The sequence below is a fragment of the Tachyglossus aculeatus genome (assembly GCF_015852505.1).
Source record: "Tachyglossus aculeatus isolate mTacAcu1 chromosome 12 unlocalized genomic scaffold, mTacAcu1.pri SUPER_6_unloc_1, whole genome shotgun sequence".
Classification (NCBI taxonomy): domain Eukaryota; kingdom Metazoa; phylum Chordata; class Mammalia; order Monotremata; family Tachyglossidae; genus Tachyglossus; species Tachyglossus aculeatus.
In genome coordinates this window covers 17,619,309-17,641,586 of record NW_024044828.1, presented here as the reverse complement: position 1 = coordinate 17,641,586, position 22,278 = coordinate 17,619,309, and the positions used below count along the sequence as shown (strand labels likewise).

Genomic DNA, 22,278 nt, shown 5'->3' with positions numbered 1-22,278 from the left:
AGAGGTGGGTGTGGGTAACCACATGCTTAATGCTTAGGGACACAGGAGGACACAGGTCATGTACACAGGCACAGAAATACGGGCAAAGCAAAAGTGGGAGGGATGATGGGGAGAGGAAGATGAGGAATAGAAAACATTAAAATCCTATGGTCAACCCTCCCAAAGGTAGGAATAACAGCTTTTATCCTTGCTTCATCAGCTTATGGGTTAACTCCAAGTATCTGAGTTAACCTGGGCCTGGTCAGGTAAAATGAGGTAAAACTAAAACCAGCCAGTTCTGCAATTTCATTCAATCATATTTGTTGAGCACTTGCTGTGGGCAGAGCACTGTACTAAGCGCTTAATTTGCCAGCAGTTCTGTTAACTGATCGACCCCGTGGTACTGTACACCCCCACAATGCTCTGCCCCCAGTAAGTGCTCAATAAATCCCATTGATGACGACCCCAACGGTTAAGTGTGGCTGAGAAGCAGCGTGGCCCCCTTCTAGACTGTGAGGGAACAACTCTATATGTTGCCAACTTGTACTTCCCAAGCGCTTAGTACAGTGCTCTGCACACAGTAAGCACTCAATAAATACGACTGAATGAATGACTGAGTCAGAGGTTGTGGGTTCAAATCTCTGCTCCACCACTTGTCAGCTGTGTGACTTTGGGCAAGTCACTTAACTTCTCTGTGCCTCAGTTACCTCATCTGTAAAATGGGGATTAAGATTGTGAGCCCCACATGGGACAACCTGATCACCTTGTAACCTCTCCAGCGGTTAGAACAGTACTTTGCACAAAGTAAGCGCTTGACAAATACCATTATTATTATTCAATCGTAATATCTGCGTTATCCACGGCCTCATTTTCTCTGCCCTCTCCCCGGATCCGGCCACGGATAACTGGCAGGCGACTGCAGGTTTTAGAAAACCGGCTTCATGGGAACACTTTTTATTGCCTTCTACCAATCAATCTGCGCATCAGGCAGAAACTCCTCACCCTGGGCTTCAAGGCTGTCCATCCCCTCGCCCCCTCCTACCTCACCTCCCTTCTCTTCTTCTCCAGCCCAGCCCGCACCCCCTGCTCCTCCGCCACTAATCTCCTCACCGTACCTCGTTCTCGCCTGTCCCGCCATCGACCCCCAGCCCACGTCCTCCCCCGGGCCTGGAATGCCCTCCCTCTGCCCATCCGCCAAGCTAGCTCTCTTCCTCCCTTCAAGGCCCTACTGAGAGCTCACCTCCTCCAGGAGGCCTTCCCACACTCAGCCCCTTCCTTCCTCTCCCCTTCATCCCCCTCTCCATCCCCCCCATCCTACCTCCTGCCCTTCCCCACGGCACCTGTATATATGTATATATGTTTGTACATATTTATTACTCTATTTATTTTACTTGTACATATCTATTCTATTTATTTTTATTTTGTTAGTAGGTTTGGTTTTGTTCTCTGTCTCCCCCTTTTAGACTGTGAGCCCACTGTTGGGTAGGGACTGTCTCTCTATGTTGCCAACTTGTACTTCCCAAGCGCTTAGTACAGTGCTCTGCACACAGTAATTGCTCAATAAATACGATTGATTGATTCTCTAAAATGGCATCCAGGTAGGCAACGAGAGGGCAGAGCCCGGGAAAAGGCGGGGGCGATTGCTTTCCCTCTCAGTCAAAGCCGCTTTTTAGCCAGTCATGCTGAAGATGGCCCCAAGATGGCCGCCGTTCCCCAAGCAACCAAGCCAAGCCTCCCTCTCTGGGCACTATGGCTTCCGATGATCTCCTGGGAGCTTGAGCGCTTTACCCCAAAGCCAGTCGGTGGCATAATAATAAATAATAATAATAATAATAATGATAATAATAATAATAACATTTGTTAAGCGCTTACTATGCACATACTTTGCACATAGCATACTTTGCACATAGCATACTATGCACATAGTAAGCGCTTAACAAATGCCATCATCATCATCATCATCAATCGTATTTATTGAGGGCTTACTGTGTGCAGAGCACTGTACTAAGCGCTTGGGAAGTACAAGTTGGCAACATACAGAGACAGTCCCTACCCAACAGTGGGCTCACAGTCTAAAAGGGTGAGACAGAGAACAAAATCAAACATACTAACAAAATAAAATAAATAGAATAGATATGTACAAGTAAAATAAATAAATAGAGCAATAAATATGCACAAACATATATACATGTGCTGTGGGGAAGGGAAGATGGGGGGATGGAGAGGGGGAAGAGGGGGAGAGGAAGGAAGGGGCTGAGTCTGGGAAGGCCTTCATGTGCAGAGAACTGTTCTAAGCGCTGGGGGGATACAAGGTGATCAAGTTGCCCCACGTGTGGGGCTCACCATCTTTTAATCCCCATTTTACAGACGAGGTAACTGAGGCTCAGAGAAGTTAAGTGACTTGCCCAAGGTCACATAGCAGACATTGGGCGGAGTCGGGATTTGAACCCATGACCTCTGACTCCAAAGCCCGTGCTCTTTCCAGTGAGCCACGCTGCTTCTTCACTTCTCTGGGCCTCAGCTTCCTCATCTGTAAAATGGGGATTAAGACTGTGAGCCCCACATGGGACAACCTGATCACCTTGCATCCCCCCAGCGCTTAGAACAGTGCTTTGCACATAGTAAGCGCTTAACAAATACCATTATTATTATTATTATTAAATCCCTTCGGGATTTGGGACTTAAGAAGGGGTGAGGGGTTGGGTTCCCCCTTGCCCCCCTCTCCAGCTCCCCCATCTTACCTCCTTCCCTTCCCCACAGCACCTGTATATATGTATATATGTTTTCACAGATTCATTACTCTATTTATTTTACTTGTACATATCTATTCTATTTATTTTATTTTGTTAGTATGTTTGGTTTTGTTCTCTGTCTCCCCCTTCTAGACTGTGAGCCCACTGTTGGGTAGGGACTGTCTCTATATGTTGCCCACTTGTACTTCCCAAGCGCTTAGTCCAGTGCTCTGCACACAGTAAGCGCTCAATAAATACGATTGATGATGATGATCCTTTTAGACTGTGAACCCACTGTTGGGTAGGGACCGTCTCTATATGTTGCCAACTCGTACTTCCCAAGCGCTTAGTCCTGTGCTCCTCACACAGTAAGCGCTCAATAAATACGATTGATGATGATGATCCTTTTAGACTGTGAACCCACTGTTGGGTAGGGACCGTCTGTATATGTTGCCAACTTGTACTTCCCAAGCGCTTAGTCCAGTGCTCTGCGCACAGTAAGCGCTCAATAAATATGATTGATGATGATGATCCTTTTAGACTGTGAACCCACTGTTGGGTAGGGACTGTCTCTATATGTTGCCAACTTGGTACTTCCCAAGCGCTTAGTCCAGTGCTCTGCACACAGTAAGCGCTCAATAAATACGATTGATGATGATGATCCTTTTAGACCGTGAACCCACTGTTGGGTAGGGACTGTCTCTATATGTTGCCAACTTGTACTTCCCAAGCGCTTAGTCCAGTGCTCCGCACACAGTAAGCGCTCAATAAACCCTCGTCCCCCTCTCCATCCCCCCATCTTACCTCCTTCCCTTCCCCACAGCACCTGTATATATGTATATATGTTTGTACATATTTATTACTCTATTTATTTATTTATTTATTTATTTTACTTGTACATATCTATTCTATTTATTTTATTAGTATGTTTGGTTCTGTTCTCTGTCTCCCCCTTTTAGACTGTGAGCCCACTGTTGGGTAGGGACTGTCTCTATATGTTGCCAATTTGTACTTCCCAAGCGCTTAGTACAGTGCTCTGCACATAGTAAGCGCTCAATAAATACGATTGATGATGATGATGATGAGTAAACACGATTGATGATGATGATCCTTTTAGACCGGGAACCCACTGTTGGGTAGGGACTGTCTCTATATGTTGCCAACTTGTACTTCCCAAGCGCTTAGTCCAGTGCTCCTCGCACAGTAAGCGCTCAATAAATACGATTGATGATGATGATCCTTTTAGACCGTGAACCCACTGTTGGGTAGGGACTGTCTCTATATGTTGCCAACTTGTACTTCCCAAGCGCTTAGTCCAGTGCTCTGTGCACAGTAAGCGCTCAATAAATACGATTGATGATGACGATGATCCTTTTAGACCGTGAACCCACTGTTGGGTAGCGACTGTCTCTATATGTTGCCAACTTGTACTTCCCAAGCGCTTAGTCCAGTGCTCCTCGCACAGTAAGCGCTCAATAAATACGATTGATGATGATGATCCTTTTAGACTGTGAACCCACTATTGGGTAGGGACTGTCTCTATATGTTGCCAACTTGTACTTCCCAAGCGCTTAGTCCAGTGCTCTGCGCACAGTAAGCGCTCAATAAATACGATTGATGATGACGATGATCCTTTTAGACCGTGAACCCACCGTTGGGTAGGGACTGTCTCTATATGTTGCCAACTTGTACTTCCCAAGCGCTTAGTCCAGTGCTCCGCGCACAGTAAGCGCTCAATAAATACGATTGATGATGATGATGATCCTTTTAGACCGTGAACCCACTGTTGGGTAGCGACTGTCTCTATATGTTGCCAACTTGTACTTCCCAAGCGCTTAGTCCAGTGCTCTGCGCACAATAAGCGGTCAATAAATACGATTGATTGATTGATTAAATCCCTTCCGGGTTCGGGATTTAAGGAGGGGTTGGGTGGAGGGGACATAGTCATTCTTGCCCTTAGTTAAGATGGCCCCTCTCTCCGGTTGAGTGTTGCAAAGAGGCCGCCCGCAGTTAAGATGGCCGCCAGGGCTGTTGATTTGATAGGAAGCGAAGCCGTGGTGGCGGCGCATCGCCAGGCCGCCCTCATCCAAGATGGCCGCTTAGTTGTATATAGGCCAAGCGGGAGGGGACCGTTCTACTGGTGCAGGCATGGCGTTGGCCAGTGTGTTGGAGAGGCCTTTGCCGGTGAACGGGGCCGGTTTTTTCGGGCTCGGGGGTCGCTCCGAGTTCTTGCAACTGGGTGTGGACAAGGCAGGGGATGGGCTGAGCCTGGCTGCCCCAAGCTGGGCCGCCGCGGAGGAGGAGGAGCCGGGCATTGAGCTGCTCCACGGAACCACCACCTTGGCCTTTAAGGTGCCCATCTCCACCGCGCGGCCCACCTCCCCCACGCTTCCCCCCTCCTAGCCCTGCCCCGGGACGGGGGCGACTAGGCCAAGAAGCAGCTTGGCCTAGTAATAATCATGATGATAATGATGATGATGGCATTTATTGAGCGCTTACTATGTGCACAGACTTTTAGACTGTGAGCCCACTGTTTGTACATATTTATTACTCTATTCATTTTACTTGTACATATCTATTCTACTTATTTTATTTTGTTAATATGTTTGGTTTTGTTCTCTGTCTCCCCCTTCTAGACCGTGAGCCCACTGTTGGGTAGGGACTGTCTCTGTATGTTGCCAATTTGTACTTCCCAAGCGCTTAGTACAGTGCTCTGCGCATAGTAAGCGCTCAATAAATACGATTGATGATGATGATGCACAGCACTGTTCTAAGCGCTGGGAAGGTTACAGGGTCCCACGGGGGGCCTCACAGCCTTCATCCCCATTTTACAGATGGGGGAACTGGGGCCCAGAGAAGTTAAGTGACTCGCCCGAGGTCACGCAGCAGACGTGGCGGAGCCGGGATTCGAACCCCTGACCTCTGACTCCAAAGCCCGGGCTCTTTCCACGCTGCTTCCCTATAATGATGGCATTTGTTAAGCGCTTACTGTGTGCAGAGCACTGTGAACAGTCTTCATGCCCATTTTACGGATGAGGTAAGTGGGGCTCAGAGAAGTTAAGGGACTCGCCCAAGGTCACGCAGCAGATGTGACAGAGTCGGGATTCGAACTCGTGACCTCTGACTCCAAAGCCCGGGCTCTTTCCAGTGAGCCACGCTGCTTCCCTATAATGATGGCATTTGTTAAGCGCTTACTATGTGCAAAGCACTGTTCTAAAGCGCTCTGGGGGGATGCAACATGATCAGGTTGTCCCACGTGGGGCTCACAGTCAATCCCCATTTTACAGATGAGGTAACTGAGGCTCAGAGAAGTTAAGTGACTTGCCCAAGGTCACACAGCAGACATGTGGTGCAGCCGGGATTCGAACCCCTGACCTCTGACTCCAAAGCCCGGGCTCTTTCCACTGAGCCACGCTGCTTATAATAATAATGATGGTATTTGTTAAGCGCTTACTATGTGCAAAGCACTGTTCTAAGCGCTGGGGAGGTTACAAGGTTATCAGGTTGGCCCACGGGGGTCTCACAGTCCTAACCCCCATTTTACAGAGGAGGTAACTGAGGCCAAGAGAAGTGAAGTGACTTGACCAAAGTCACGCAGCTGACAGTTGGCAGAGCCGGGATTTGAACCCATGACCTCTGACTCCAAAGCCTGGGCTCTTTCCTCTGAGCCACGTTGCTTCGGGTCTGGGAGTCAGGAGGACCTGGGTTCTAATCCCGACTCCGCCACTTGTTGGCCGTGTGACCTTGGGCAAGTCCCTTAGCTTTTCTGCCTCAGTTGTGGCTTAGTGGAAGGAGCACGGGCTTTGGAGTCAGGGGTCATGGGTTCGAATGCCGGCTGTAACAATTGCCAGCTGTGTGACTTTGGGCAAGTCACTTCAGTTCTCTGTGCCTCAGTTTCCTCATCTGTAAAATGGGGATTAGGACCGTGAGCTCCCTGTGGGACAACCTGATAACCTTGTAACCTACCCAGTGCTTAGAACAGTGCTTTGCACGTAGTAAGCGCCTAATAAATGCCGCCATCAACATCATCATCAGTAAGCACTCAATAAATACGATTGAATGAGTGAATGAGTTAAGACTGTGAGCCCCATATGGGACAGGGACCAAAATCCGACAAGCTTGTATTTACCATGTATATATGTACTTCCCAAGCACTTCGTACAGTGCTCTGCACACAGTAAGCGCTCAATAAATACGATTGATTTACCCCAGCCCTTTATACGGTGCTTGGCACACAGTAAGTGCTTAAGAAATACCATAAATAAGTGGTTTTTGTCATGATTATCTAAAAAAAAAAACCCAAAATCATCATCCCACAGGACATAGGATAGCCCAAATCCCTGTGGCATAAAGGTCGGGGAAGACAGAGGGGCCACTAGGTCAGGGGAAGTGAAGCCGCAGGGGGATGGGATGGGGGTGTAAGTTCAGAGTGGGATATGGGCCCGGCGGCATCAGCATCATCATCAATCGTATTTATTGAGCGCTTACTATGTGCAGAGCACTGTACTAAGCGCTTGGGAAGTACAAATTGGCAACATACAGAGACAGTCCCTACCCAACAGTGGGCTCACAGTCTAAAAGGGGGAGACAGACAACAAAACCAAACATACTAACAAAATAAAATAAATAGAATAGATATGCACAAATAAATAAATAAATATTTATTGTTATTATTAAATAATAATATTGATATTATTAAATAATTAAATATAATAAAAAATAAAAATAATAAATAATAACATAAATAAAAATAAATAAAAAATAATTAAATATTAAATAATATTAAATAAATAAATATTTATTCCCCGCGGCAGCGGGGAAACCTCACCAGTTCTGACTTGCGGAGCCCGGATAGCTCAACAGGAGCCCGGATAACTCGGTAGAGCATCAGACTTTTAATCTGAGGGTCCAGGGTTCAAGTCCCTGTTGGGGCGAATCCTCCTACATATCTATTCTATTTATTACATATCTATTCTATTTATTTTATTTTGTTAGTGTGTTTGGTTTTGTTCTCTGTCTCCCCCTTTTAGACTGTGAGCCCACTGTTGGGTAGGGACCGTCTCTCTATGTTGCCAACCTGGACTTCCCAAGCGCTTAGTACAGTGCTTTGCACACAGTAAGCGCTCAGTAAATACGATTGCTTGATTGATTGACTTGCGCCCTCACAGTTTCAGCACGGCGTGATCGTAGCCGTGGATTCGCGCGCCACAGCCGGGGCCTACATCGCCTCCCAGACGGTGAAGAAGGTGATCGAGATCAACCCTTACCTGCTGGGCACCATGGCCGGCGGGGCGGCCGACTGCAGCTTCTGGGAGCGCTTGCTGGCCCGACAGTGCCGCATCTACGAGCTGCGCAACAAGGAGCGCATCTCCGTGGCGGCCGCCTCCAAGCTCCTGGCCAACATGGTCTATCAGTACAAGGGCATGGGGCTGTCCATGGGCACCATGATCTGCGGCTGGGATAAGCGGGGGCCTGGTGAGTGATACCCCCCACTCCATCCTCGGTGGCTGGTCCACCTTTCTCTTTATTTGCTCACCTTGTCCATCCCCCTGCCTCTACATAGCCATCCATCATCCTCCACCCGGACCAATCTACTTATTGTGTGCCGATCACTGTTCTGAGCACTTGGAAGAATATAGCAAAATAAGCAGACATGGTCCCTCCCTTCAAGGAGCTTACAGTCTAGAGGGGGAGACAGCCTCCTTCAAGTTGGCAAGCCAAGAGAGTTGAGTTTGGAAGTTCTAACCTAAATCTCTCCTAGTGCTGTTACTTTTTCCGTCCTCTGTGAAGATAGGGTTAGCTGGGCTCTGTCTTCTTTCAAACCCTGCAGGTGCACAAAGGGTAGGACGTAATTGCAAATGCTCCCAGAAGTGGTTGAATCCTTGCTAGGATCTGTGGTTAAATCCTGAATGGATTAACGAAGTCCATCAGGAATAAGGGACTAAACAGTGACGGATATCCACTTTCCAATTTAGTCCTGTTTTAACCTTGTTGAGTTCCAGCTAAAACCCAGGCAGCCCATCCTGGTGGAAAGAGGATGGGCCTGAGGGTCAGGACCTGGGCTCTCATGCCGGTTCTGCCATGTACCTGCTGTGTGACCTTGGACAAGTCACTTAAACTTTCCTGTGCCTCAGTTCTGTCATCTGCAAAATGGGCATTCAGTACCTGTTCTCCTACTTAGACTGTCTCCTGTGGGACCTGATTATCTCGTGTCTACCCAGCAGTTAGTACAGTGTTTGGCACATAGTAAATTCTTAACAAATACCATTATTATGGTTATTGCCACCTCAGTTTCTTATGTCTGGCCACTGACTACCTACCCATGTCCTCCCACTGGCTTGAAACTCCCTTCCTTTTCATATACCCACCTTCAAAATCTTATTAAAATCACATCTCTTCCAAGAGAACTTCCCCAACCAAGCCCTATTCTCCAAGCGCTTAGTACAGTGCTCTGCACACAGTAAGTGCTCAAATATGATTGAATTAATTTTCCCCACTCCTCCCTTCTGCATCACCTATGCACTTAAGATCTGTATGCTTTAAGCACCTGATATTCATCCCACTCTGTCCCACAGCACCCATGTACATATTCATAACATTTATTTGTATTATTGTCTTTGGAATATAAGCTCCTGGTGGGCAAGGAACATCTCTACCAACTCTGTTGTAGAGTTGGTACTCTCCCAAGTGCTTAGTACAGTGATCTGCACACAGTAAACACTCAGTAGGTACCACTGATGGATTGATAATCTCCGCACTCGAGAGACCGCATTCTCTTCGCTAGGCTGAATAACCCAATTTGTTTACTTTTTTCTCCTTCAGTCGAAGGAGGAACTTACCTGACCTTCTAAAAATCTTTCAGAAACTTGATGGGGCCGCAGAGGAAGTGGGATTTAAATTAAAGCAGGGGAGTGGTGGGCCAGATGTGGATTTCCCAATGGCTGGGGTGGGAACATCCTGGAATAGTTACCAGGGACTGAGGATTCGACCTAGAAGGACTTTGAAGGTGTCCAGGGGAGATCGACTCTGCATGTCTTAAGTGGCTTCATTGTCCACCTTACGTGAGCTTGATTGATTTGCTGTATTAGGTTGTGAATCTGTGTGTGTGTGACAACTAGTATTTATTGGCTGTCTACTTTGTACAAAGGACTGTACTAAACTAAGCACTTGGGAGAGTACAGAGACTAGTAGACATAGTCCCTAATAATAATTATGATTATGGTATTTAAGTGCTTACTATGTGCCAAGCACTGTTCTAAGCACTGGGGTAGATACAAGTAGTCAGGTTGTCCCACAAGGGGCTCCCAGTCTCAATCCCCATTTTACAGATGAGGGAACTGAGGCACAGAGAAGTGAAGTGGCCTGCCCAAGGTTGCATGGGAGACAAGCGGTGGAGCTGGGACTAGAACCCACGTCCGCTGACTCCCAAGCCCGTGTTCTCAAGGAGTTGACGGTTGAGTGAGGGAGCTCTGGGAGGGTTCCCGGGACTTTCTGGGAGCACAGTGGATTGAATAGCCTGGAAAAGGGGAACATTCATTCATTCAATCGTATTTATTGAGCGCTTACTGTGTACAAAGCACTGTACTAAGCGCTTGGGAAGTACCAGTTGGTGACATATAGAGACGGTCCCTACCCAACAGTGGGCTCACAGTCTAGAACCGGGAGACAGAGAACAAAACAAAACATATTAACAAAATAAAATAAATAGAATAAATATGTACAAATAAAATAGAGTAATAAATACATACAAACATAAATACATATATACAGCATGGCCTAGTGGAGAGAGCACAGGCCTGGGAGTTGGAGGAACTGGGTTCTAATTCTGACTCCACCACTTGCCTGCTGGGTCACCTGGGGCAAGTCAGTTAATGTCTTTGTGCCTCAGTTTCCTCGGCTGAGAAATGGGGGTTCATTACCTGTTCTCCCTCCTACTTAGACTTTGAGCCCCATATGGGATGAGAACTGTGTCCAACCTGACCAACTTTTATCTACCCTGGCTCTTAGAGCAGTGCTTGACATATAGTAAGTGCTTAACAAAGACTACTTAGAAGGCAATGTGTAGAGAAGCAGTGTGGTTCAGTGGAAAGAGCACGGGCTTGGGAGTCAGGTCATGGGTTCTAATCCTGGCTCCACCACTTGTCAGCTGTGTGACTTTGGGCAAGCCACTTAACTTCTCTGTGCCTCAGTTCCCTCATCTGTAAAATGGGGATTAAGACTGTGAGCCTCATGTGGGACAACCTGATTAGCTTGTACCCTCCCAGCGCTTAGAATGGTGCTTGGCACATAGCAAGTACTTAACAAATGCCATCATCATCATTATTATTATTAAGACAAATGGAGTGTGGGGGTGGAGAAGAGTGGAAAGTGCAGTTGGAGCGAGTGCGTGATGGCAGGTGGGTAGGTTAAGCAGGAGCAGAGAAGGGAGGGCATTGTCGAAAGTGAACCAAGCCATCCCAGTGGAGAAGGAGAATTCCATGGATTGGGTCGGGATTTCTTGGGCCTCCTCCCCAGACTGTTTGGGACCTCGATCGCTCCCTCTCTTGTTTGTTTGACCCTTTGGAAATTTTGTCCCGGGGAGGGGGGGTGAATCGACGACATTAAGGGGGTCCGTGGCCCGCTAACTCTCCCCTTGTCCGTCCCAGGCCTGTACTACGTGGACAGTGAAGGGAACCGGGTCTCCGGCGTCACCTTCTCCGTGGGCTCCGGTTCCGTCTATGCCTACGGGGTCATGGATCGGGGCTACTCCCACGACCTGGAGGTGGAGGCGGCCTACGACCTGGCCCGGCGAGCAATCTACCAGGCCACCTACCGCGACGCCTACTCGGGTGGGGTGGTCAACCTCTACCACGTCCGGGAGGACGGCTGGATCCGCGTGTCCAGCGAAAACGTGGCCGACCTGCACGACAAGTATCAGGGAGTCACCGACTGAGGGGAGGGGGGAGTGGGCCTGAAGGAGGGCCGCTGAGCTGCTGCAGGGGCGGTGTCTCTGGTCATTTTTTTTTTCCTTTCTTTTTAACTTCCTCTGATGTTAACATTATACAACCAAACCCCAGCCCCGTGTCACGTCTCTTTGTCCGAGCCAACCCTCCTCCAAGAACTCTCACAGTCAAATGAGGCGGGAGCCGTGGAGGGGGACGTCTGTAATTACAGGAAACGGTGGCGTGAAGACTGTCTGAATACATTATGTCCCGTTCACGAGGCTAATACAAAGGAGGGAGAGAGGCTGGGGGAGGGGAAAGACGGTCGACGTGGTACCCCGCCAGGGGAAGATGAGGTGGAAAGATGCCGGCGAGAAGGCGGTGGCTGTTTTTGGGGGGACAATCAATCAATCAATCGTATTTATTGAGCGCTTACTATGTGCAGAGCACTGTACTAAGCGCTTGACAAGGGGACAAGGACGGTTCCCTGCCTAGATTTGGGGGGGCCGTAGAGGGAGGAGGGAGAGCGGCAGCGGCCGAGAGCCGTCACTTCGGCGCGTCGTTCTGGCGAGGGGGCCCCCGCCGAGCAGAGACCGGGGTTGATTTATCGCCCCAAGTGCCGAGGGGCTCTGAGCAAGGGTGGCGGCAGATGGCAATGCCTTCTGTTGGGGAGGAGACGTGGGGTGAGACGGGGGAGGTGGTTTAAAGGGAGAAACCACTGAAAGCAGGAGAGGAGAAACTCCCAGGGGGATCGATGACCGGTCCGGCCCAACTGAGGGTGAAGATGGTGGCCAGGGCAAAGGGGCTATCCCTAGCGTAGGGGCAGCTTGGGGGCTGGGGGGTGGCCGTCCCCCCCCCACTGCCTCTTGCAGTCGCTATTGATTGATGAGGGCTGTCCGCCAGGAACCGATCGAGGTTTGTTAATTGCATTTGTCAAAGGCGGGGAAATTGGGAATTAGCGAGATTGGAGAAACAAACGACTCTGGCCTGGAGGGAGATTTGTCTTGGCGAGTCCCTGACAGCCGGGAGCTTCGAGATGGGCCCGATCCGGACCTGGACTCGGCACAGCAGGGACGAATGGTCAATCGAGCAGCGCTTGAGCCCTGTTTCTGCAGATCCATCTCAAGACCCAAGCGCTTAGGACGGTGCCCTGCACGCTACGCAGCACGGTGTTGTAGATAGAGCCAGGGCCTGGGGAGTCAGGAGGTCGGGGGTTCTAATCCTAGCTCCGCCGCTTGTCTACTGGGTGACTGGATTCTGATAAATATGATTGATTGATGCAGTCGTGGGTTTGGAGGGAAGGGTCAAGGGGATGGGCTCTTGGTGGAGGCATATAGACCTCATAGATGCTAAGCTTCTGGAGGGGAGGGATTGCGTTGTCTAGGGATAGAGCATAGGCCTGGGAGGGACCGTCTCTATATGTTGCCGACTTGTACTTCCCAAACGCTTAGTACAGTGTTCTGCGCACAGTAAGCGCTCAATAAATACGATTGAATGAATGAATGAGTCAGAAGAACCTGGGTTCTAATTCCAACTCCGTCACCTTGCTGTGGCACCTTGGGTAAATGACAACTTCTCTGTGCCTCTGTTACCTCATCCATAAAATAAGGCCGGGAGCCCGAAGGGTTGCTGTTATTGTGGCACAGGGACTGTGTCCAACCTGATTATCTTCTGTCTTACCCAGTGCTTAACATAATGTCTAGTACATAGTAAGCAGTAACCAGTACCATTTAAAAAAAAAAATCTTGCATCCTCCCAGGCACTCATAATAATAATAATAATAATAATGCTGGTATTTGTTAAGCTCTTACTATGTGCGAAGCACTGTTCTAAGCGCTGGGGAGGATACAAGGTGATCACGTTGTCCCACATGGGGCTCACAGTCTTACCCCCCCCCATTTTATAGATGAGGTAACTGAGGCACAGAGAAGTCAAGTGACTTGCCCGGAGTCACACAGCTGACAAGTGGCGGAGCCAGGATTTGGACCCATGACCTCTGACTCCCAAACCCGGGCTCTTTCCATTGAGCCACACTGCTTCTCTAGGTACAGTACACGACCATGTGTACAGTGGGGATGCCCAGTATAGTGCTCTGCCTACAGGAGGCATTCAATAAATACCGACGGATGGATGGGCCAGCCTAGGTCCGGGTGTGACCGTGGGGAAGGCCCGCAGTTGCGGACGGGAGGGGGATTTTGGTGGTGCTGGCCTGTTTGGCTAGCGGGGAGTGACCGCACATCAGCTGAGCAGAGCGCAGCTTGTTGAGGGACTCCATCGGTGTCATTTCCCAGCATGGCCCTCTTGACAAAGGATGATGGAAAAGAAATTGCCTTAAATAGCTGGAAGATTAATTCCTCCCAGCCGTTCTCAGGCGGATTCGGGGCCGGGGCTCTGAAGTGATGGCTGACAAATTCCCTTCCTCCGACGGCTCAATAATGCCAACATTTCGGGCGGGTGATGGGCAATCCAATTTAGGCAGAGAGCCTGGTGCTCTGCTGGAGGACAGCTGGAGTGCTGGGGAAGTGAGGAGTTCAGGAAGGATGGAGGCTTTCCCTGACAGCCCTCTTTTCCACTTCTTCCACACCGTTCTGCGTCACCCTGACTTGCTCCCTTTATAATAATAATAATGATGATATTTGTTAGCACTTACTATGTGCCAAGCACTGTTCTAAGCGCTGGGGTTTGTACAAGGTAATCAGGGTGTCCCACGTGGGGCTCACAGTCTTAATTCCCATTTTACAGATGAGGTAACTGAGGCACAGAGAAGTTAAGTGCCTTGCCCAAAGTCACACAGCTGATAAGTGGCAGAGCTGGGATTAGAACCCATGACCTCTGACTCCCAAGCCCCTGCTCTACTAAGCTACGCTGCTTTATTCATCCCCCACCACCCCAGCACTTAGATACATATCTATAATTTTATTCATTTATATCAATGTCTATCTCCCTCTTTAGACTGTAAACTCATGTGGGCTTACACCGTTATATTGTACTCTCCCAAGTGCTTAGAGCAGTGCTCTGCACACAGTAAGCACTCAGTAAATTTGATTGACCATAGGAGGGGGTAGGGTGTGAGTATGCGTGTTAAGAGCTAGGGATCCCCCCCCACACACACACTTCAGTTTAGGTGAGTATTGAAGGCTAAAAGTTTTGGGGTGTTGGCGCTTTAGGAAAAAGCAGAAAGGTTCCTGACATGCCTTCGATCATATTGAGTGCTTTATTGTGTGCAAGAGCACTGGATTAAATGCTGGGGAAGTGGGAATGAGACCATGGCCCTGTCCCTCTTGGGGACTCACAATTTAATAATAAAAAGGGAGAGGGGAAACTAGTGACAGGCCAGAAATGGTCAAAACCACCTGGGGGTGGTGGTGATAGTAACATTAGTGGCATTTTACTGTTACCGGCATTTTTTGAGCACCCATCGATGAATACAATGCGTTGTACTAAACACGGGGGAATGTACAACAGCTCAAGATATGCTTCTGTCTCACAAGGAAGTCCTTTTAGATTTCCTGATGTGGAGCACTCGGCATGGCCTACTGGAAAGAACACGGGTCTGAGGGTCAGAAGGGCCTGTGTTCTAATCCCGGCTCCGCCACTTGGCTGCTGTGTGACCTTGAGCAAGTCACTTCTCTGTGCCTCGGTCCCTCACCTGCAAGGGATTTCCCCTCCGTGGGAGACGGAAACTCAGCAAGTAGAAGGTTGCGACTCTGTTGAGGGAGTCATTTTGATCACATCTTGAAGCCTTCCCAACTAGGCCCTCATTTCCGCTACTCCCTCTCCCTTCTGCATCACCTATGTATTTGGATCAGTAATAATAATAATAATAATGGCATTTGTTAAGTGCTTACTATGTGCCAAGGCACTGTACTAAGCACTTGATAGTCACCCCTCCCTTAGCCCTACAGCCGTTTTGTGCAATACATATCTAATCTTTTCTGTACTTAATTTATCTGTACATATGTCTCCCCCTCTAGACTGTAGATTCCCTGTGGGCAGGGAAGGTGTCTATCTACTCTCCTAAGTGCTTAGTATAGTGCTCTGCACATAGTAATGCACAATAAATACCTTGATTGATTGGGAAATAAAGGGAAGGGGATGGAGGGAGAGCAAGGATTGTTCCATGGGTGCGGGAAGGTGAACGCTTGACTGGGGAAAATCTCCTTTTTGTGAAGCAGCATGGCTCAGTGGAAAGAGCCCGGGCTTTGGAGTCAGAGGTCATGGGTTCAAATCCCGGCTCCGCCAGTTGTCAGCTGTGTGACTTTGGGCAAGTCACTTCACTTCTCTGGGCCTCAGTTTCCTCATCTGTAAAATGGGGATTAAGACTGTGAGCCCCACGTGGGACAACCTGATCACCTTGTATCCCCCAGCGCTTAGAACAGTGCTTTGCACATAGTAAACGCTTAACAAATGCCATTATTATTATTATTAAGGAAGAGTAGAAAATGTCCGAACCCCGGGACTGGGCTGGGCAATCTGGCTTTTTGATGGAGAGATGAAAGGAGGCTCTCTGCAAGGGATTAGACACTTGCTCCAGCTGAGAGGTGTGGACAAGACCTGTTTTCTTTATCTTTGGACATGTTTCGTGCCTCCCCACCCTTTCTTTTTCTCCTTTCAGGAAGCAGGAGTGTTTTGGGAAAGGTTTAATTATGCCAGAGGAGGGAGGACTGAGCACTAAAAATGCACACTGGATGAGTTTAGCTGCTGCTATCCTGGTCCGGGATCCTCCCCCTATTTGGACTCTTCTCCATCCTCCATCTCTCGCCCTACAATATGTCCCCTTTCCCCTCCTACAGCTAGCACTATCCAAACCCCTCTCTCCTTCCCCTATCTGTGCCTAGCTAATTTCCAATAGGCCTAGGGTCGGGAATAGGGTTTGGGGGGAGGCCGGTCTGGTTGAGGCTGGCTCTCTAATGGCTGCACTTGGGTTATTGGCCAGACAGGCAGACACAATCCACCCACGCCGACTTCACATCAGGTGCCAATTACAAATAGGTGCTTAACCCATGGCATCCCAGGCCAATTTGCCATGGGATGCAGCTCTTCTTCCTAGATGTGACCCTCTGACATCTTTAAGATTGGGTCTTTTGGGTCCAAATCTCACTCCTTTTAGACTTCCTGCCTTGTACATATTTATTACTCTATTTATTTCACTTGTACATATCTATTTATTTTATTTTGTTAGTATGTTTGGTTTTGTTCTCTGTCTCCCCCTTTTAGACTGTGAGCCCACTCTTGGGTAGGGACTGTCTCTGTATGTTGCCGACTTGTACTTGTACTTCCCAAGTGCTTAGTACAGTGCTCTGCACGCAGTAAGCGCTCAATAAAAACGATTGATTGATTGAAGCGCTCAGCGTGGCCTAGAGGAAAGAGCACGGGACTGAGAGTCAGAAGGACCTGGGTTCTAATCCCGGCTCTGCCACTTATCTGCTGTGTGACCTTGGGCAAGCCACTTAACTTCTCTGTGCCTCAGTTCCCTCATCTGTCAAATGGGGGTTAAGATGTGGGACAGGGACTATGTCAAACCCGATTATCTTGTATCTACCCCAGTACTTAGAACAGTGCCTGGAACATAGTAAGCGCTTAATAAGTACCACAATTATTATTACGATTCATTTCCTTCCCTTACGCTTGGGTTCCTCTTTCCCCATTGCCCCCCTCTTTTTTTTTCCTCTCTTGGATATGTGATAAAACTTTCCTTTTTTCAACAACACTTGTCTTCCTGGGGAATTTAAATAAAAATCAATCTGTTAAGCAAGTGCAGCGTACGGACTTTAATGTAGGCAGGAAAGGTTATTGCCAGCTGCGGGGCACCGGGAAAGCAGATCTTAGAGAGAAACACAGATGGATAGAAGCGAGGCTGAGACAAATGAAGAGGAGGGGAGAGACAGACAGGGAGCGGAGCCCGGTAGAAAAGGAGGCAGGAACAGGGACCGTGAGGGTGAGATGGAGATTAGGAAGACGGATGTAATCGGTCGAAAGTCGGACTCTGGAAGGGGAGTCGGCGAGGGAGAGAGGAAAATGAGGAGGACAGTGACAGACAGATGGAGAGAGGAAGGGGGAGGAAGAGCGGGCCAGAAGCTAATAGGTAGTGAAACATACTCCCCCTGAGAGAGACCGTGTCTCCAGTTAAACATAACAAGAACGTAGCTCCTTCTGTCTTTATTCCCCCAGAAGGGGCCAGAGGATGTCGGGGGAGAAGCATGGCCTAGGGGAAAGAGCTGGGCCTGGGCGTCAAAGGACTTGAATTCTAATCCTGCCTCTGCCAGCAAATCACTCAACTGGTTGGTACCTGTAAAATGGTGCCCGTAAAATGTAAATGTACCTGTTCTCCCTCCTACTTGATCTTCAAACCCTATGAGGGACGGCAACTTCATCCAATCTGGTTATCTTGTATCTATCTTGGTGGTAAGTACAGTACCTGGTACATAGTAGGCGCTTGACAAATACCATTATCAATTATAATAATAATTATTAGAAAGGGAGTCTGAGATGTCTTCTGACTTTTCTTCCACTTAACGGTGTCTAGTAGGTGGCAGTTGCTCCTCCCTTAAATAGGAGAGCAACTCAGTTCTAAATCCTACGGGAATCATATCTCCAGGAGCTCTTCCCCCTGCTAATTTCTAGCCTTCCCGTCCTGTATTCCCCAATTCTCCCATCCGCATTTTTGGGTCTTGAGTCCTCACAGCCCCACCTTCTTCAGATACTAATTTACTTTAGTATCTGTCTTCCCCTCTAGACTTTAAGCTCTTCTAGGAATCGCATCTATCTTGTTCACTGCCAAGTGCTTAGTACAGTGCACAAGAAATATTATTCATTGATAACTAACGTTTGAGAACCCATGTAAGTTAGGATTCTTGGACTTCATAAGGAAGTTTGTAATGCAAAGAGATTTACAGGAAAATTATTTTAGTGTGTGGAAGAACATCAGCCCTAAGATGGTACTCTCCGCCCCTTCAGTAGCACTAGCGTGGCCCAGTGGAAAGAACACAGGCCCAGAAGTGAAAGGACCTGGGTTCTAATACTTTCTCTGCCACTTGTCTGCTGTGTGACCTTGGTCAAGTCACTTCTCTGGGTCTCAGTTTCCTCAACTGTAAACGGGGATTCAATACCTACTCTCCTTCCTACTTTGACTGTGAGCCCTGTGTGGGATAGAGACCGTGTCCAACCTGATTACCTTTTATCTACCTCCAGCGCTTAGAACAGTGCTTGGCAATCAGTCCATTGTATTTAGTGAGTGCTTTCTGTGTGCGGGACACTGTACTAAGTGCTTGGGAGAGTACAATATAACGGACACATTCTCTGCCCACAACGAGCTTACAGTCTAGTGGGGGAGACAGACACTAATAGAAATAGATTATGAATAGATCCATTAATTCTGTGGGGCTGATGATTAAAGGGAGCAAGTTAGGGCAACGCAGAAGGGAGTGGGAAAAGAGGAAATGAGGGCTTAATCAGGGAAGGCCTCTTGAAGGAGATGTATCTTCAATAAGCCTTTGAAGGCGGGGAGAGTAATTGCCTGTCAGATATGAAGAGGAAGGGCATTCCAGGCCAGAGACAGGACTAGAACAGTGCTTTGCACATAGTAAGCGCTTAACAAATGCCATTATTATTATTATTATTATTATGAGCAAGGAGTCAGTGGCAAGATAGACGAGATTGAGGTACAGTGAGTAGATTGTAGAGGAGCAAAGTGCGGTCTGGGTTGTAGTAGGAGAGTAGTGAGGTGAGGGCACGGTGATTGCCTTTAAAGTGCTTTAAACTTGGCACACAATAAGCACTTAGTAAATGCTACAGTTATTTATTAGTAATTGGGTGCCTCCTGTACTAAGCACTTAGTGCAGTGATCTGCACACAGTAAGTGCTCAATAAATACAACTGAATGAATGAATGTGCTCCATTGTCTGCCACCATCTAAATCAATTTGTACAAATGGGTGACTAGCCTCTTTTTAAAGACATCTCTTAAAGCATCACTATGCCCGTCTCCTCCTCCCCATTCTGATTGTAATTCTCTGTTGCCCTCTTCGCCATTGTCCCCGGGGCCAGATAATCCCAACATTTTCAATGAGCTGTGAAATTTCTCTTTCCCGTTTGTCTTGAACTACTCAGCGTGGCCTAGTGAATAGAGCACAGGCCTGGGAGTCAGAAGGACCTGGGTTCTAATCCTGCCTCTGCCACTTCTCTGCTGTGTGGCCTCGGGCAAGTCACTTCACTTCTCTGTGCTTCAGTTACCTCATCTGGAAAATGGGGATTAAGACTGTGAGCCCTCTGTTGGGGAGGGACTGTGTCCAACCCAATTACCTTGTATCTACCCCAGCATTAGATGTGCCCCACACATAGTAAGTGCTTAACAAACACCATAGTTATTAATTATTATTACTTACAGCTGTCAGGCACTTATCCGGGTCACTCCCAGGGAATCTGCCCTTTGGGAAGGCCGTTGAACAGAAGCAGTTTAAAAACAAAGAAATCAGATTTTTTCAAAGGCAGCCAAGCAGCTGTTTTCCCCCACTGTGAATCTGTTTAAAGATGACTGGATTTTTTTTGCTGCAAAACCTCTGAAATTTTAATGTGGAAAATGTGTATTTTCCTTCTTATTCTTCCCTGAGCTTTGTGCAAACTTTCCCCCAAAATGCGTCTTGCGGCACTAATCTGGCTTTAGCCTGAAAGTTCAAGGCTAAAGGAATATTTTCAAAGAGTGCAATGGAGAGACAATGAAGCTCAAAAAAATAAATGAACTGGCAACTTTGTGGCTTCTGCTGTCATAGCGCTATAATTAAAATGTGTCCCGTGGAGTCTTATATTGGGGCCCCGTCCCGTGTCTTTCTGTCCTATTTCTCCCTGACACCAGAATGATGGTAAAACTCATCCTTCTATAGGTTTGATTAATTGTTTGTCTCCAAACAACAAGCAACTTCTATTTGTCTCCCCCGAAAAGAGAAAAACTGGCAAATAGAATCGTGAGGTGTGGATTTTTTCTATCTCTCCATCCAAGCAGTGCTGTTACTCTTAATGCTTTTGTTCACAGAATTTGGATTTCCTTGTATAGCTTCTGTTAATATTTACTGGGCACCCACATGTAGACCACACCATGCATATCTCATCGTGCAGCCAGCTGTGTTGTGAAAAGTTGAGAAAAACATACTGAGGGATAGTAAAAGAGTTAATGCCACTGGAATTTTAAGTTCCAGTTGAAGGCTAAATGCATGTTTTAAAAAGCCACTAGAATGGGAGTCCTATTAATAGGAGTAGTGGTGATATTTATTGGATATCCCCTGGATTTATGCCCTATACTAAGCACTTGGAAAAGGACAACAGACAGTCCCTGCCCTCTAGGACTTTATACTCTAATGGGGGAGACAGATGGGGAAGCAGCATGACCTAGTGGCAAGAGCACGGGCTCGGGAGTCAGAGGTTGTGGGTTCTAATCCCGGCTCCGCCACTTGTCTGCTGTCTGACCTTGGGCAAGTCACTTAACTTCTCTGTGCCTCAGTTACCTCATCTGTAAAATGAGACTGTGAGCCCCACATGGGACAACCTGATTACCTTGTATCTCCCCCAGTGCTTACAACAGTGCTTGGCACATAGTGCCTAACAAATACCATAATAATAATAATCTACAAACATATGAATCATGAAAGTTAGGGTTGTGGTAGCTGGGCATTTGAATGGGAAACTAGATTTGTAAAAATGGGCTTGGACAGTCCAGCAAAGCAAAAACTGGCCACCTGAATTTAGGACCTCATTCTAAGGAATTCAGTTATCATAAATTGGAACTAATTTTCTATTAGAAATGATGTTACAAGTGGAGGATTGGTTCCTTACCCAAGGATGGATACCCTCTTATTAATAATAATAATAATAATAATATGGTATGTTAAGCACTTACTAAGTACCAAGCACTGGGGTAGATACAAGATAAGCAGGTTGGACACAGTGCCTGTCTTATATGGGGCTCACAGTCATTCATTCAATTGTATTTATTGAGTGCTTACTGTGTGCAGAGCACTGTACTAAGTGCTTAGTCAAGGGGAAGGGAGAACAGGAATTGTATCCCCATTTTATAGTGTGAAAAGTTAAGGCATTCAGAAGCATTGGCCTAAGATCCCTGAAAAAAAAATCAAGAACTGTTGGCTTGGAAGTGGGGTCTGGATTCAGAGGGATCTGGGAGAAGCTTGGAGCAAGTGGAAGGAGGGTCAGGAGTTCACCACCCCACCCTCAGAATGGTCTGGGGTCAGCTGATCACAGAGGAGCTTTGACCAATTGATGCAAACACACATGATGTTATGTGGGTGTGTGTCTGGTAAATCATGAGGAGCACCAGTAGCCATCCAAATGATGGAAGATGGGGAGCAACCACCCGGCAGGAAGTCCGTAAAGTCGTCGTGGGCAGGGACCATATCTACCAACTCTTATATTATCCTCTCCCAAGTGCTTAGTACAGTGGTCCGCACACAGTAAGTATTTAATAGATATCATTGATCTATTGATTGAAGAGAGCCCCAAATAGTGGATTCTTTGGGAGCCACCTGAGAGATGAAAATGGTTGCCAAGCCCTGAATCAGATAAACTTTGGGAAGCCTTAGAAATTTGGGTGCTTGTGTTTGTTGATTTGGGCATGAATTTATTACTATTTGGTGGGGAAAA

General features: G+C 47.7%; 1 protein-coding gene and 1 non-coding gene across 2 annotated transcripts; both read left to right on the top strand.

Moving 5' to 3' along the window:
- Positions 1–4,856: 4,856 nt before the first annotated feature.
- On the top strand, positions 4,857–11,766 carry PSMB5 (proteasome 20S subunit beta 5). The gene is made up of 3 exons (XM_038741294.1): positions 4,857–5,063; positions 7,880–8,186; positions 11,357–11,766. The coding sequence occupies exons 1-3, from the start codon at positions 4,860–4,862 to the stop codon at positions 11,641–11,643; spliced, it is 798 nt and encodes a 265-aa protein (XP_038597222.1). The 5' UTR covers positions 4,857–4,859; the 3' UTR covers positions 11,644–11,766.
- On the top strand, positions 7,557–7,645 carry TRNAK-UUU. The gene has a single exon. It is a non-coding gene; the product is annotated as a tRNA-Lys (tRNA).
- Positions 11,767–22,278: the final 10,512 nt, after the last annotated feature.

Bases quoted from the DNA above. Each gene is read 5' to 3' on its own strand.
- PSMB5 (XM_038741294.1), top strand. From the start codon at position 4,860: ATGGCGTTGGCCAGTGTGTTGGAGAGGCCTTTGCCGGTGAACGGGGCC. The intron at 5,064-7,879 runs GTGCCCATCTCC...GCGCCCTCACAG, and splicing joins CCACCACCTTGGCCTTTAAG to TTTCAGCACGGCGTGATCGT. The intron at 8,187-11,356 runs GTGAGTGATACC...TGTCCGTCCCAG, and splicing joins CTGGGATAAGCGGGGGCCTG to GCCTGTACTACGTGGACAGT.